Below are 13,589 nucleotides of genomic sequence, written 5' to 3' on the forward strand. Positions count from 1 at the left end.
ACAAAGCAAGATGGTGCAGTAAACTAGTCAGGGTTTGAAAGGAGGATGTATTATGATATTTTTTGTTTTTTTCTGACTCGGAGGGGTGGGGGCACGGGGGGTAATATTGTTGCTATGACACAGCCATGCGATAGCACCCCAAGCAACAGGAAACGTTCTGACTCTTTCAAGTGATCGAGCCTCACGAGTGTGAGTTGAATAGTGAAACGACAAAGCAGCTTGTCAGCACTCTGATGTTCATTATGTTCCACAGAGATCATGGCCTCCGAGTGGGACTTATTAATTAATGTGTGTGTGTGTGTGTGTGTGTGTGTGTGTGTGTGTGTGTCAGTGTAGTCGTAGTACAGGCCTCTATATCACTGTACAGATAGCTGCAAAACATTTACTACTCTCTATTATTCAATCTTTACTTCAGTACAGTTCATTCTGTGAGCCTCAAGCATCACATCACATTCTACATTCAAAAGATCAATGGTCAACCGATCACTCCTGAATAATTCCAGGACTGGAGCATAGTTCAATAAACTGGCAGATATGACTGAGATTTCAACAACACCAGAAAATGGTCGTAGCATCAGCTGTGAAGTAGAAGTCATCATCTGGGAGTGAGCGGATTGGCCAGCGGAGGATTAAGAAGGACATCAAGGACCTTCCTTCAATTACATATTAAGTGACCCCCTACTTAGGTCGCATGATGACAACACAGTCATTTCCATGACAAGTGCGCCAACTCCATCAGCTGAGACGGGAGGGACGCAGTTGAAAGTGCTGAAAAACATCCTGTAAAAAGATCTTGAGTTATCATATTTCTTGACATTTGCTAGATAAATCACCGATTACAACTCTCTACCATATTTTTTTCCATGTTTACCAAATATCGGAATATCTGAATAACATAAAAACAGTATAAAGTGGCAGTGTTGGGGAATACTGAAATACACGTGATTAAATTAGAAGGTGAAACTACATTTTGCAGTAGCTTTCTGGTAGTTCAGCTTAATTCATAGGTGCATAGTGATTGAAGTAGTTGAATTACCTTTTGCCATTTTTGTGTAGTTAACTACCGATATTAAGGACATAAAAGATTTTGGAATCATAAAAGAAAAGTAATGATTTTATATTTTTATTTTCCCATTGATTCTCTACTATAATTGAACCCCTTTTTAGCAGCCCCGCCCCCCTTTTTCTTTCATCCTGACCGCTGTGAAGGCGTGCCCAGGCAATGCATTTGTCAGGCAGTCCACACCACACACTTAACCTTTGTGTAGTGCATGTGCAAAAGCCAAAGGCAGGCGTAGTTGGAGATGGTCACACATGATGTATATAAAAATCATTCATTTTCATTCACTTAGTGAGGTGCTTTGATTTGTTGTCAAACCAAAGGCAGGCTGAGAACACAGACAATGCTGTGTTTTAAGTTTATTTTGAGCTTTACACATTAGTTTCGAGTTTTAACATCCAGTCAGTTTCATGCTGCGTTTGTCTGCCTGTATTAATGCAGTAGGCCGAAAAGTGCCATACATGGAGAGTCGTCTGCAGCTCTGTGGGAGGCACGAGACTGTATGAGGAGCTGGAGAGAAAAGAAAACGTTAGTCCTCCAGATGGCAGCAGAGGCATGAAACAAACAATCAGGACAAAACAGACACATGATAGCAGGTGACCGGTGGCTGAGGGATGACATTTAACCTTTGAGCAAAGGACAATACCTTCCATCTGTGTTTTTATGTGTTGGTGAGGTGATTTTAACCGACAGTCACAGACTAATGATTCCTAAAGTATTCGATACGATTCCAACAGATCCATGTGAGTGTCAGTGGATCCCCAGAAAGATGAAAGCTACTATTATTCAGTTCATCATCTGCACACATGAAAGTTAAGGTTTAAAATTAACAGAAAAAGCTGTCATTACAAGCTGTGTATGTGTGCGATTTAAATGGGGCATTTAGAAGGACGTCATCGATCTGCATCATGGAAAATTCTACTTTTTCCAGTGTTTTTACCAGAGACTAAAAGTCAGAATACCTCAGCTGCTTCTATTTTGACCAGTCTTCATTTTCTTTTTAATCTGTCTCTTTTGAGTCCCCTAACTGTGTGAAATAGCACTATTCAATAGCTGAAGAACGCCTTTAACAGAAAGTAAGAGTATTTCTATTGTAGTTATGTTTGTTGTAGAAAGCTGTGTTCTATACCGAAGCATAGGAGCAAAAATTGTTGAGCAAAGGTTTTGAATGAAAAACATAGGCTACATGACTCTTATAACTTTCTCTATGAAGTGCTGCTTTCTGAATCTTATTATCTTTTATTGCTGCTGAACATAGTCACCATTCATTGGCAATGATATTACTTTAGGGGATTATCAACTGTTAATCTACAGAGAAAATCTATTTATCTATAGCCACAGAGCCAAGCCTCCATTGTACCAGTGTTTGGAAAACCCAGAAGGTTGTTTGACACTCGCCGCTGTTCTGAAAGTATTTCCAAAATGTTCAAACTCTCTTGTAACAATCTTGATGAAAAAATATTCTGTCCGCTGCATGACAAATACAAAAACAAGATTTTTATCACCCTTAAACACATGACATGCTTCATGTATTTTCATCCAGATGGTTAGAAGAGGCTTTGACAATTATAAGCAAGTAAGTAAAGTAAGTAAAGTAGGTAAAGTATTAGGTTATTTAAGTTATTTTATTTATTTTCGGGACAAACTGATGTATAACTTTGTGACTTGAAACTAATGGTAATTCATGGGGCACACAAACTAATTCATGTAGAAGTAATATCAGTGCCCGTAGTCCAGGTGGCCCAAATCCCAGCTGGACACCATAATGAATTACAGCCTGTCGTTAATGAATCATCACAAGAGATTATAAAGTCACAATTTGCTCGAGGCACTGAGGAGAGTTACAATAAATGTCCAAGTGTCATCAACATTAGCCCATCAGCATATGATGTAGTGTACAATAATTCTCAGGGAGAAATAAATCCAGAGATTGTAAGAAAGGCAAAATCTGCAGTGTGACTTTTCTCTCTCCTTCTGTTACAATTTTTATGAACTCCACGGTTTTATTAATAACTGAATGCACCAGTAAATTCCAGAAAATGTGAGGCTGCTTTTGTGTGTGGCCCTTCTCCCATTCAAACAGCTGCTCTTGGCTCCAACTAGATGACCTCATTTCCCTGCTGCCTTGGGGCTTTTCTTCATATAGTGAAGAGGAAAGAGCTTCATTGTTGGCTGTTTTTTTTTTTTTTCTTTTTTTTTTTTTAATTCCTCATGCACATAGAGCAGCAAAAGTCTGAATGAAGGTGCTCCTCTTACTGTGAAGACGCCAAGGGATATATTTCATGGTGTGAGGCTGTTGTGCTTACACAAGATGAAATGTGTGTAAATATTAAGAAATGGACTGACGAAAGAGATGATTTGTGTGAAAGTGCAGTGTGTGTGTGTGTGTGTGTGTGTGTGTGTGTGTGTGTCTGTGAGGAGCGATGGCTTTTATCACTCATGGTGCTGTGCAATATTATTCATCCTATGCCCTGCAGCAGTGCATCCTTTATGGTTTCTTTTTGTCCTCCTTTCAACTCTGAACACTTTCATGAATGTAGAGTGTACATGACAGTCTGTGTCGGGCTTTTGATCGGAGGTCAGCTTGCGTGTGACTCCACTGGAGTAAAACATATTCCACCTCTTACAATAAAACAAAGGATGAAACCTTCGATGAAACTGAGACCTTTAAACTTTCACATATGTAGACGCTAATTCAGTGGCTGTGCGAGAATGAAGGCCTTGCAAGATGTTACCATGAAAAGCAAATGCCATTGGCCAGCAAGAACTACACCACGACTGTACGACCCTCATGAATTATAAATTCAGTGTCAAGCTTTAAATTCACACGATCCATTGCCCACAGGAAGCATCAAGAACACGGCACTGTAGTTACATTTTTACATTTCGCCTGGAATCACAAGAACCGTGAGGTATACCACCATATGATACATGTGGTTTTATTATTTCACAGATGTACAAAGTAAAGAGTATCTCTTTCTGATGTCACAATTGTATGTGAAAAATATCCAACTTCTCATTTGGTCGTCTATTACGCCAGTACTAACTGGTTTACAAAACCGCTCTTTTAGCAGAATGTGCTTGCATTACAGATACAGTCAGATTGACATGTCATTTCTCAGTGTGAGTAAAAACAACAAGTAATAGATTCACAGGGGGTTGTAAACCAGACTATTTCACACAGTAGCAAGCTGTTTCCCCTGGTCTTTCTGCCAAGCTACCTGCTGCTGGTTTCATACAGTATTGATTGTACAGACATGACAGTGGTATCAATGTCCTCATCTAACTCTCAGGAAGAAAACTGTGTTTTCCAAAATGTCAAACTGTTCCTTTAACTATTTTACCATTCATACAAATAATACTGCTAAATATAATGATTTTCAAATAGTGACAATCACTACAAATAATAGCAATACATGCCAGAGTCCCAGAAATTCAAGGAGCTTCTAGGAGACAGGAAACCAAACACACACACACACACACACACACACACACACGTCATGGAGACAGAGTCAAAGCCTCATATTGATTTGTGATCATGACGAATTGTGAAACAGCGGAAGTGAAGCTCATGGCTCATGGCCACACCCGCACAGTTTTCTACATAATCATCACCACATCGAAATTAGAAAGTAGTAAAATAATAGAAAAGTTTTCTACAAGTCTATGTCATATTCCAACAAATCAACTGCCATGCTACTGTTGATGTGATCAGTGTGCTTTAAGTTTGGACCAGGACAATAAATCAACTTTTCTCATATCAAATCATGTCTACATGTCCAGCTCAGGCCTGTTTGATGGCACGCTCCTTGTTTCATTTGCAATATTGTTTTGTGGATAGGGACCATTATTCTCTGTGATAATTCCATCAAAGTAAGGTCATCCACCAACTGGGGCAGACTGCGTCACTGGTTTGGTTAAAAGGTCAAAACAACAGAGTATTAAAGGTTAACGTCCTGCAGCAAGAGAATAGAAGTGCGACCCCTCTGTTTTGTCCTCTTTTTAATCGTGCTTTACCATTTTATTTCATGCCACCGCCATTCAAACTTCTCTCTACATGATCGCCTACAGCTTGGTGGGGCAGGAGGACATGGTGTGGTTGTGTTGGAGTGGCCAGTTGCTCTCCATGGTTCTGAAACAAACATCTCTCTCTGTCTCTATCTGTCTCCGTCTATTGTTTATTCAAATTTGCGACCGTAGCTCAAGGGATTCAACACAACACTCACTAATAGCGCCCACAACCCTTCCCTACTCTGACTGTAAGTCTCTTTTTCTGTCCAACACACACACACACACAAACACACACACACACATGCACACACACACATGCGCACACACACACACACACACACACACTGGTTCTTGTCAGAGGAGGAGCAACATCAACGTCGGGTTACTTTCTGCTTCTCTCTCTGCTCCAGTGTGTCGACAGAAGTGACAGGAACATGAACGAAACTGAAACAGCTCATCCATGTCATTCCCTGCAGACAAGGTAAGACAACATTTCTCTGTGGATTTCTACCAAACTGCTGCAGGTAAGGACACTTTTTCAGAAAATTACCCTGACTTAAAGATCACAGACTTTCGGGAGACATTTTAATACCTTTTTGCTGAGGCACCAGTAAAAACAACTATATTTCGGCACATCTATAAAGTTTCTCATATCTTGAAATTTCACACAAATCCCCTCAAGGTGCGAATTATAGTAACCATGTGAATCTTTCTTCTGCTGTAAAATAAAATAAAAAAAGCTTGATTGAAAAGATGTTAAAGTCAAATAAGAACAGTTGTGTGAGTCATGTATAAAACTGGACAGTATAAGAATTCAAATCAATATAATGGGAACATAAAAAATATTGATAAAAATGTCACTGCAAACTCACAGACACACCAAAAGGGAGATTCCAGGAATATAATGTGATACATCAATATATTGATTGAAATTTGCCCTCCACATGCTGTTTCAGCTTCCTGAGGAAGTTTCTATTTATCGTAGGGTTTTATTGTTGTATTGTATTGTGGCTGCTCTGGAAATCTTTATCTTCATTTCTGTGCTGAGCTGAAAGGTCTCAATCAGCCACCAGCATCAGATCCCGACTCTGGATTCCCCAGTCTCCCTGCTCCCGAGGAATCCCCCTGGTTACACTGTGTTTGTGTTTAAGAGGGAAATTAGATTTGAAACAGACAGCTCCTCCCTGAAAACTGTAGGCCTACAAGATGAAATCAAGTTATGTTTGTTAATCTTTTCTCATTAACTCTCCCCTACTCATGTCCCCTGAGATGGACTTCCTTAGCTCATGAGGCACTACAGTGCCCTTTTTATTTTTATTATTTACATCTTTCCCTGCTTTGTGAGTTATCTCCTCTGTGCCTCATCATTTTAGTTTTATTTTTTAGTCCTCTCCACCCTGGTTATTTGTGCCTTTTTTTTTCTGGCTCCACTGCAGCACAGACATTGAGGTTTTCTCTTCTCTCCGTTGCACTGCTGTGTGAGGCCAAAGCTCACGTTCATGTGAAATTTCCCACTCTTCAGAATCAGGACACACTCCTCTGAAATCACTTACTTACACTTCTCACAGTAACTTGTGCAATAATATCAGGAAATTTGACATTTTTTCAAAATGTCAAACAAAGCCTCAAACTAAGTGTGTGTGCTGCACTTTTCAAAGTAATTTTATCTCATATGGATACACATTGTATGCTTTGTGCTTTGCAGTTGCTTAATTATGAGATTTCCAGTCCGAAGTTTGGCCTGAAAAGGCATAGTAAACAATAAAATACATTTATGAGATAAAAATCTATTTTGCAATTAAAAAGGAAACCACTTTGAAGCCTGTAGTTGTTAAATCCTTCTTTTGATGCAACTGTGTACTCTGTGTAATGTCCGCAGTCACAGATGTGTTTTCACTTCCTCTTCTCTCTGCAAACAAGCCCCTTGTTTCACTGTCTCATCTGCCGATAACTACTGACTCTGTAACCGACTGTCGTATCGTCCATGATATCAAAGACAGTACAGAGTTTTTAAAGCAGAGCTCACCCTGCCAGATGAGTAACACTATATCCTAGAAGCATATTACCGGTACAGCTGTTGCAGGCAGCATCTGCTGGATCTAATTACCATGTCTCTGTGCCTGTCAAAGAAATACTGTTTGCCTCCATGACTCTGTCCAGTAGCCCTGAACAACAACAAGGGAGGTCCAGTAATGTAGGTCTTATTAGAGTGTGAATGGAGGGAAGAAGTGAAGCCGGGCTTCGTGAGCAGGCAGCGATCCCCTCTCACCAGCCATCACATCCTATGGCTTATTAAACAGCTTGTTAATATACATGGTGCTAATTTACTTGGGAAACTAGTAGGATTTGATACCAACCTCAGTGTCCTGATAGCTTTTAACAACCCATCTTTTGGAGAATGTGAGGTTGGCAGTAAAGTCATTTAAACAGCCACATGCAGCTAAATAGACCTGACCCTCTATGTGTCCATAAAATATCTTACAAATGTAACACCATAATAATGGTGGACAGTAAGTAAGCAGAATTACATTCACCCAAGGGATGCATTTAAATACAGCTGTACTTGAGTATTTCTACTTCATATGAGGAAGATATTGCCCCTTTTACACCACTACACTGTGTACCACTGTGGTTACTAGTTACTTGACATTTTAAGAGTACTCCACTGATGTAGCATGCACTCCTAAAACTCATGATGAAGTATCAAAGTCGATGCAGTAGAACCACAGATATCATCTTTTTCCCCCGAGCATATTCCTGGTGCCTACATTACCCACAGTGCAACAAGATTGCAGACAATTTGGTCAGAGATGCAGGTGTGTCTCGCTAGTGGTGGCTGATGAAGCCTCGAGATGCTAGCCTCAAGCAGAGATGAGGACTGGGCTGCAGAGGTGTGGTAAACATGTCTTTTAAGTTGAAGTTTTATATATAAAACATATGATCAGTTTAGAATATGATGCATTGTTATAGATTAAATTACTTAAAAGCAAAGTACAATTAGGCCCTGATCCAGCTACAACACTGAAATACGTAATACACTTTAAATGAGCACTTTGACTTTTGACACTTAAGTGTTCCAAAAATGAGGCATTGTGGTCATGTGAACAGATTCTCATCCACACCACATGATTAATGCAAGTACACGTCACCTCAATCCTGATTCTTAGATTAGCCCAAGTCTTAAATATATATATATAAAAATATATGTGTATGTGTGTGTATGTGTGTGTCTACTCTAAACAAACTGTTGAGGCTAGGTCGCTAACACACACACACACACATCAGCTCTTTTTTTCATCTGTGACAGAAAAGCCCCAAAATGGGTCTTTGATGAGTAAGTGATAGAGTTAGAGATGCTGTAATGAAGTTTCATTTTGCTGTAAGAGCAGGAAGGAAACATCTCTCAGGTACAGTATGATGTTATCGTGGAGTCTAATGGAGTCACTTACAGGATTTCAGCAGTATGCAACAACCCCCTGGTCTCATCTAAGTGTCTTTACATTGATTTTCTGATCAGAATACATCAGATAATCACATTGTTATGCTGTGTACATACTGTAGGTCTATTCCTGATGTTTCTTGTTCTTTAACATAATGGTAACAGTAATGATACTTTGCCTTAATTGTGATGTTTTGCGGTTAGCTTGAATGCGTGGGGCCATTTTGAATACACAACCCATTATAAATACAGAAGAACAGGTATCTGCATATGCATATCATATGTTGTTTAGCAGATGCTTTTATCCAAAGCACCTAACAGCACCATGAGTGCCTGGATTTTTTTTTTTTTTTGCGTGGGTGGCCCCAGTGGAAATCCTTCTGTACACTCATTGAAACAGTGGGTGTACAGACTTTTTTTTCCTCACTCAAAGAGCTGAAATTACTCTGCTGATAATCTTTCTTTAGCCTCGGAGAATCCGTCCTGTTTTGACATTAAAACCACAGCTTCTATAGAGGTTTATACAGGCAGGCACACAATAGCACAAATGGACACATGCATGAACAATCACACACATTCAGTAAATGAAAATCCAGTTTTCAAACCACGCAACACCAATTTCATCTACATATGTTTTAGGAAATGACTTCTATAAGCGCAGGATCAAAATAAGAACTTGACGTCTTTGATTTGGCTCTCACACAGATTAAATGATCTCAAGGAGCATTTTGTGACTTTCAAGGCTTTCAAGACTCTCTGGAGGTGTGGGTGGCCTCTTTACATGGTCCTGGTCAACCTGTCAGGTCAGATTTGATCAGCATTAAGATTTCCAGGTCAGTTAAGATGCAAGATAACACCCACTGTGCAGATTTAAATATAAACTCCAAACCAGTTCAATGTGTTATTCCTGATATGAGCATGTGCTGTATATTTCTAAACACAGCTGCCGCAGCCTTTATTTGCTCACCTGTCCATCCTTCACACCTGGGCCAAGCCGCAAGCTCAGAAACACTCAAACACCTGCCACCTGCTTACACACTCAAAGTTACGCATGATTTTGCATCTGTCACTGTGTGGGCAGATAAACGCACACACAGACGCAAAGATATTGCATCAACATCAGAAGTATATGAAAATAGCTGTAAAGAAGCTGATTCTTTCACAATCCTTTTCATTACCATGTACTGTACAGATGTGACTCGAGCCTGAAGCATCTGTGAGAAGGATATCCAAGAGGAGCCAGGATGGAGGCTCTGAATTCATCCCATACCACCAACATCAGCAGTGTTGATAACGCCAGCCTCTTCTCTGGGAGTCCGTACACGACTGTGGAGATAGTGCTCATCATCCTGGTGGCTGGATCTCTGAGTCTGATCACTGTCATTGGAAACATCCTGGTCATGCTCTCCATAAAGGTTTGGGTTTTTTTCGTTTTGATCATTCGTGATTAATGAGTGTGTTTCAAGCATCCATCTCTGGACACCCTGAAAAGCCCACCCAGACTTAGAGATAAGAATACAACATGTGCAACCCTGTGCAGAGGGTTAATCTAATAGAAATGAGAAAACACACATCACATTTTGCAAAAAAGATTAGCATCTGACAGCCTGCTCCATGTTGTTTCCCTAAAGGTAAACAGGAACCTGCAGACCGTCAACAACTACTTCCTGTTCAGCCTGGCTTGTGCAGACCTCATTATTGGCGTCTGCTCCATGAACCTCTACACTGTCTACATTGTGATTGGCTACTGGCCTTTGGGAGCGGTGGTGTGTGACCTGTGGCTGGCTGTCGATTATGTTGTCAGCAACGCCTCAGTCATGAACCTGCTCATCATTAGTTTTGACCGTTACTTCTGTGTCACCAAACCACTCAGCTACCCAGCACGCCGCAGCACCAAGATGGCGGGTCTGATGATCGCGGCGGCCTGGGTCTTGTCCTTCATCCTGTGGGCTCCAGCCATTTTGTTCTGGCAGTTCATTGTGGGCGGGAGAACTGTGCCGTCAGGTGAGTGCTACATCCAGTTCTTCTCCAACCCAGCGGTGACGTTTGGGACAGCCATAGCGGCTTTTTACCTGCCCGTGGCCATCATGATCCACCTGTACTGGCGCATCTCCAAGGCCAGCCGCAGCCGCATGAGGAGGGACAGCAGGAAGACATCAGGCACGAGTATCGGAGAGGGCCCCTCTCACAGCCAGGAGGACGGATGTGGGAGTCAGAACAACTGCATCGTGACAAGAGAAGCTCAGGAGGAAGCTGGAGATGGGAAGGATAAGGAAGTGTTGCAGCGGTCAAACGGAGGCAGCCCCTGCAAGGAAGAGGGAACTGACCAGGTGGACTCGGACAGCGTTCACGCTTCAACATCTAAAGACACAGCTGCTGCACCTGCGTCATCACAGAAATCATCAAATGACGGGAGAAAGACCAATCAAACACAGCCACCTTCCCCGGAGAACTCAGCCGCTGACAGGCAAAGTCTGGTCACGAGGACACTGTTTAAGGTAAATCTGATAACTGCACATGTTTGAACATCAAAAACCACAAATCATCAATCACAAATTTCACTTGATTTTCAGCTTTAAACATTTTAAGCCCCACGACTAAAATATTTTAACTACTGCATGGATTGCAGTAAAGTTTTTATTCATGTTTCCCAGAGAAGAATCCAGTGACTCTGGTGGTTTTTAGTTTTTCAGGCCAAAACTTTAGTCTACTGTTCACTGTTTGAGTTTCACAGCTGGTTTCAGTCAAAATGCTCTAAAACCACCAGAGCTCAGCACCAGATGATAGACAGACACGCTTACCGACTAGCTAGTGAACACAGTGGAGCATGTAGATAAGGAGTTAGCAGAGACTAAAACAAGGCTGAAAAGAGAGAATAATAGATTCATATTTGCATGTGGACAGAATCATGACTCCAGAAGAATTATAATGTTGCTCCATTTGCCGGATGTGTAAACAGATAATTGTTTTCTTACACCATGTTTTCCACAGCAACTTCAGAAGGTGATAGAAAAGTTTAGAGCGAGCCCCCACTGCCTCCAAGTGGCTGGAAAAAAAAATCTATATATATTTTTTTTAAATGATAAATAAAAAAGTCCACTTCTTCTACTCTCCTTTTCCAGGTAACAAAGCAGAACGCTGTGGCAAAGTGGAAAAAGAGGGGCATTTCCTCCAGGGAGAAAAAGGTGACGCGCACCATCATGGCCATCCTGGTTGCTTTTGTTGCCACTTGGACGCCGTACAATGTGATGGTCCTGATCAACACCTTCTGTTCCATCTGCATCCCAAACTCCCTCTGGACCATTGGCTACTGGCTCTGCTACATCAACAGCACCATCAACCCGGCTTGCTACGCCCTCTGCAACGCCACCTTCAAAAACACCTTCAAGCACCTGCTTCTGTGCCAGTACAAGAACATACGCACGGCACGATGAGGGGCAAAATACTGGCTCAAGTCTGTGATGGAGTCAAAGTAATGTGATAAAGAGAATATTGGAGTGAACACATTTTTGAAATATAGACTAGATGTGTTCTTATTGTTTACTCACTCCATTTTGTTTTCAACTTATTACACCACTGCCACTGAAAATAAAACTGTTTTAAATTTATAATAATACTTAACTTTTAATGATTTCAAAAACAGATGTGGTATTGTATTATGATGCTCTGGACAATGTGTTCTGGTGGGAATGAGGTTTATTGTAAAAAAACAAACAAAAAAAAGTACATTTGACTACCTTGACAGGATATTTCCCTCTCTGCTCCTTCGACATGAGCTTGTGCAGTACGTTGTTGAATATGCAACCTGTTTTTACCCCCAGCATTAAAAGTGTGGTTAATGTGATAAAATTGTAGGTTTACAATGAAAAAGAAGATGAACTGCATTATTGATATACACCGTATTATTGCTATGTTATTGCATAAAGTAACACTGAGCTGTGAAACAGAAAAAACGAAAATCAATCAAACCGAAAAATCGGTCTCAACTAAGAAAGAAAAATAAGTATCAGCAACTGCAATCTGATGCTTGTGCGTGATTGTGTGTGTGTGTGTGTGTATGTGTGTGTGTGCGCGTGTGTCTGCATGTTGTAAATTTACTCAGTCATATTAATAACATCTGTAATCCATGTTGTTGTGAAATGAGCCTAAGTGTAAGATTTGTCCACATCTTCTTGTCTTTCTTCACATATTAACACATTTTCTCTAAATAAAAGACTTCATGTCAGAACCGTCTCATATGTGCTCAGGATTAATCTGGTAAAATAGATGTTCAGAGTCTCGTATGTAACCACAGTCCCAAACAAGAATAAAGATGCTTCACAGCGGAGACGTCAAAGATTCAGTTTTTTTTAAACACTAAGAACATATATGACATACGCTGCTGTGGATGCGCCTGTAGTTTCCCTCCACAGTCAAAAGACAGGCAGGTCAGGTGGACACAATTTTCTTAAATATTGGCCTAAAAATTAACCATTTAAAGGGACCTAGTGAAAACCTCACCACAGGGACATTTTTATACCCCTCCCAATTCAACACCAGAGGCTGAAATTCCTGCACTGAATAGAAATGAGTATCAGAAAGATTTAGAGAGAGAGAGAGAGAGGGAGAGGGAGAGGATTGGACAGTATCTCTTTCCCATGCTCCTCCCTTGGGACCAGGTGTCATGAACCTCTCCTGGTTCCCGTCAGACACAGAAACAGAGAGGAACCAAACTGAAATCATCCCACAGTCTTTGCTCTGAGAGAGAAAAGTAAAGGCTGTGGAACTGTTGCACCCTCTAGTGGAAGATAAAGCAAATCTATTGATACTCCTGCACCTGAAGGCTGACTGGAAGAAAGAAAGTGTGTTTGCACTGTTACAACATCAGTTGCAACATTTGTGAAATACTTTGTTGTGTGTGTAACACTGGGAAAGAGAACTTTTCAAAAACTGACTGCAAGAGCAGATCCGCCACATGGAAATGCATCCAATCACATAAACCAACAAATGCTGGTTTTATAATGGCTACAGCAGTTAAACAAACCAAGAGGATATCCGTCCTTTTGGTACAAACTTCTCTTTTTGCTACTGTACACCCAG

General features: G+C 40.8%; 1 protein-coding gene across 1 annotated transcript; it reads left to right on the forward strand.

The window, feature by feature from the left end:
• Nucleotides 1-5,471: 5,471 nt before the first annotated feature.
• Nucleotides 5,472-12,743, forward strand: LOC130175790 (muscarinic acetylcholine receptor M2-like). The gene is made up of 4 exons (XM_056386338.1): nt 5,472-5,552; nt 9,703-9,925; nt 10,142-11,008; nt 11,633-12,743. The coding sequence occupies exons 2-4, from the start codon at nt 9,755-9,757 to the stop codon at nt 11,942-11,944; spliced, it is 1,350 nt and encodes a 449-aa protein (XP_056242313.1). The 5' UTR covers nt 5,472-5,552; nt 9,703-9,754; the 3' UTR covers nt 11,945-12,743.
• Nucleotides 12,744-13,589: the final 846 nt, after the last annotated feature.

Source organism: Seriola aureovittata, chromosome 10, assembly GCF_021018895.1.
Source record: "Seriola aureovittata isolate HTS-2021-v1 ecotype China chromosome 10, ASM2101889v1, whole genome shotgun sequence".
NCBI classification, from domain to species: domain Eukaryota; kingdom Metazoa; phylum Chordata; class Actinopteri; order Carangiformes; family Carangidae; genus Seriola; species Seriola aureovittata.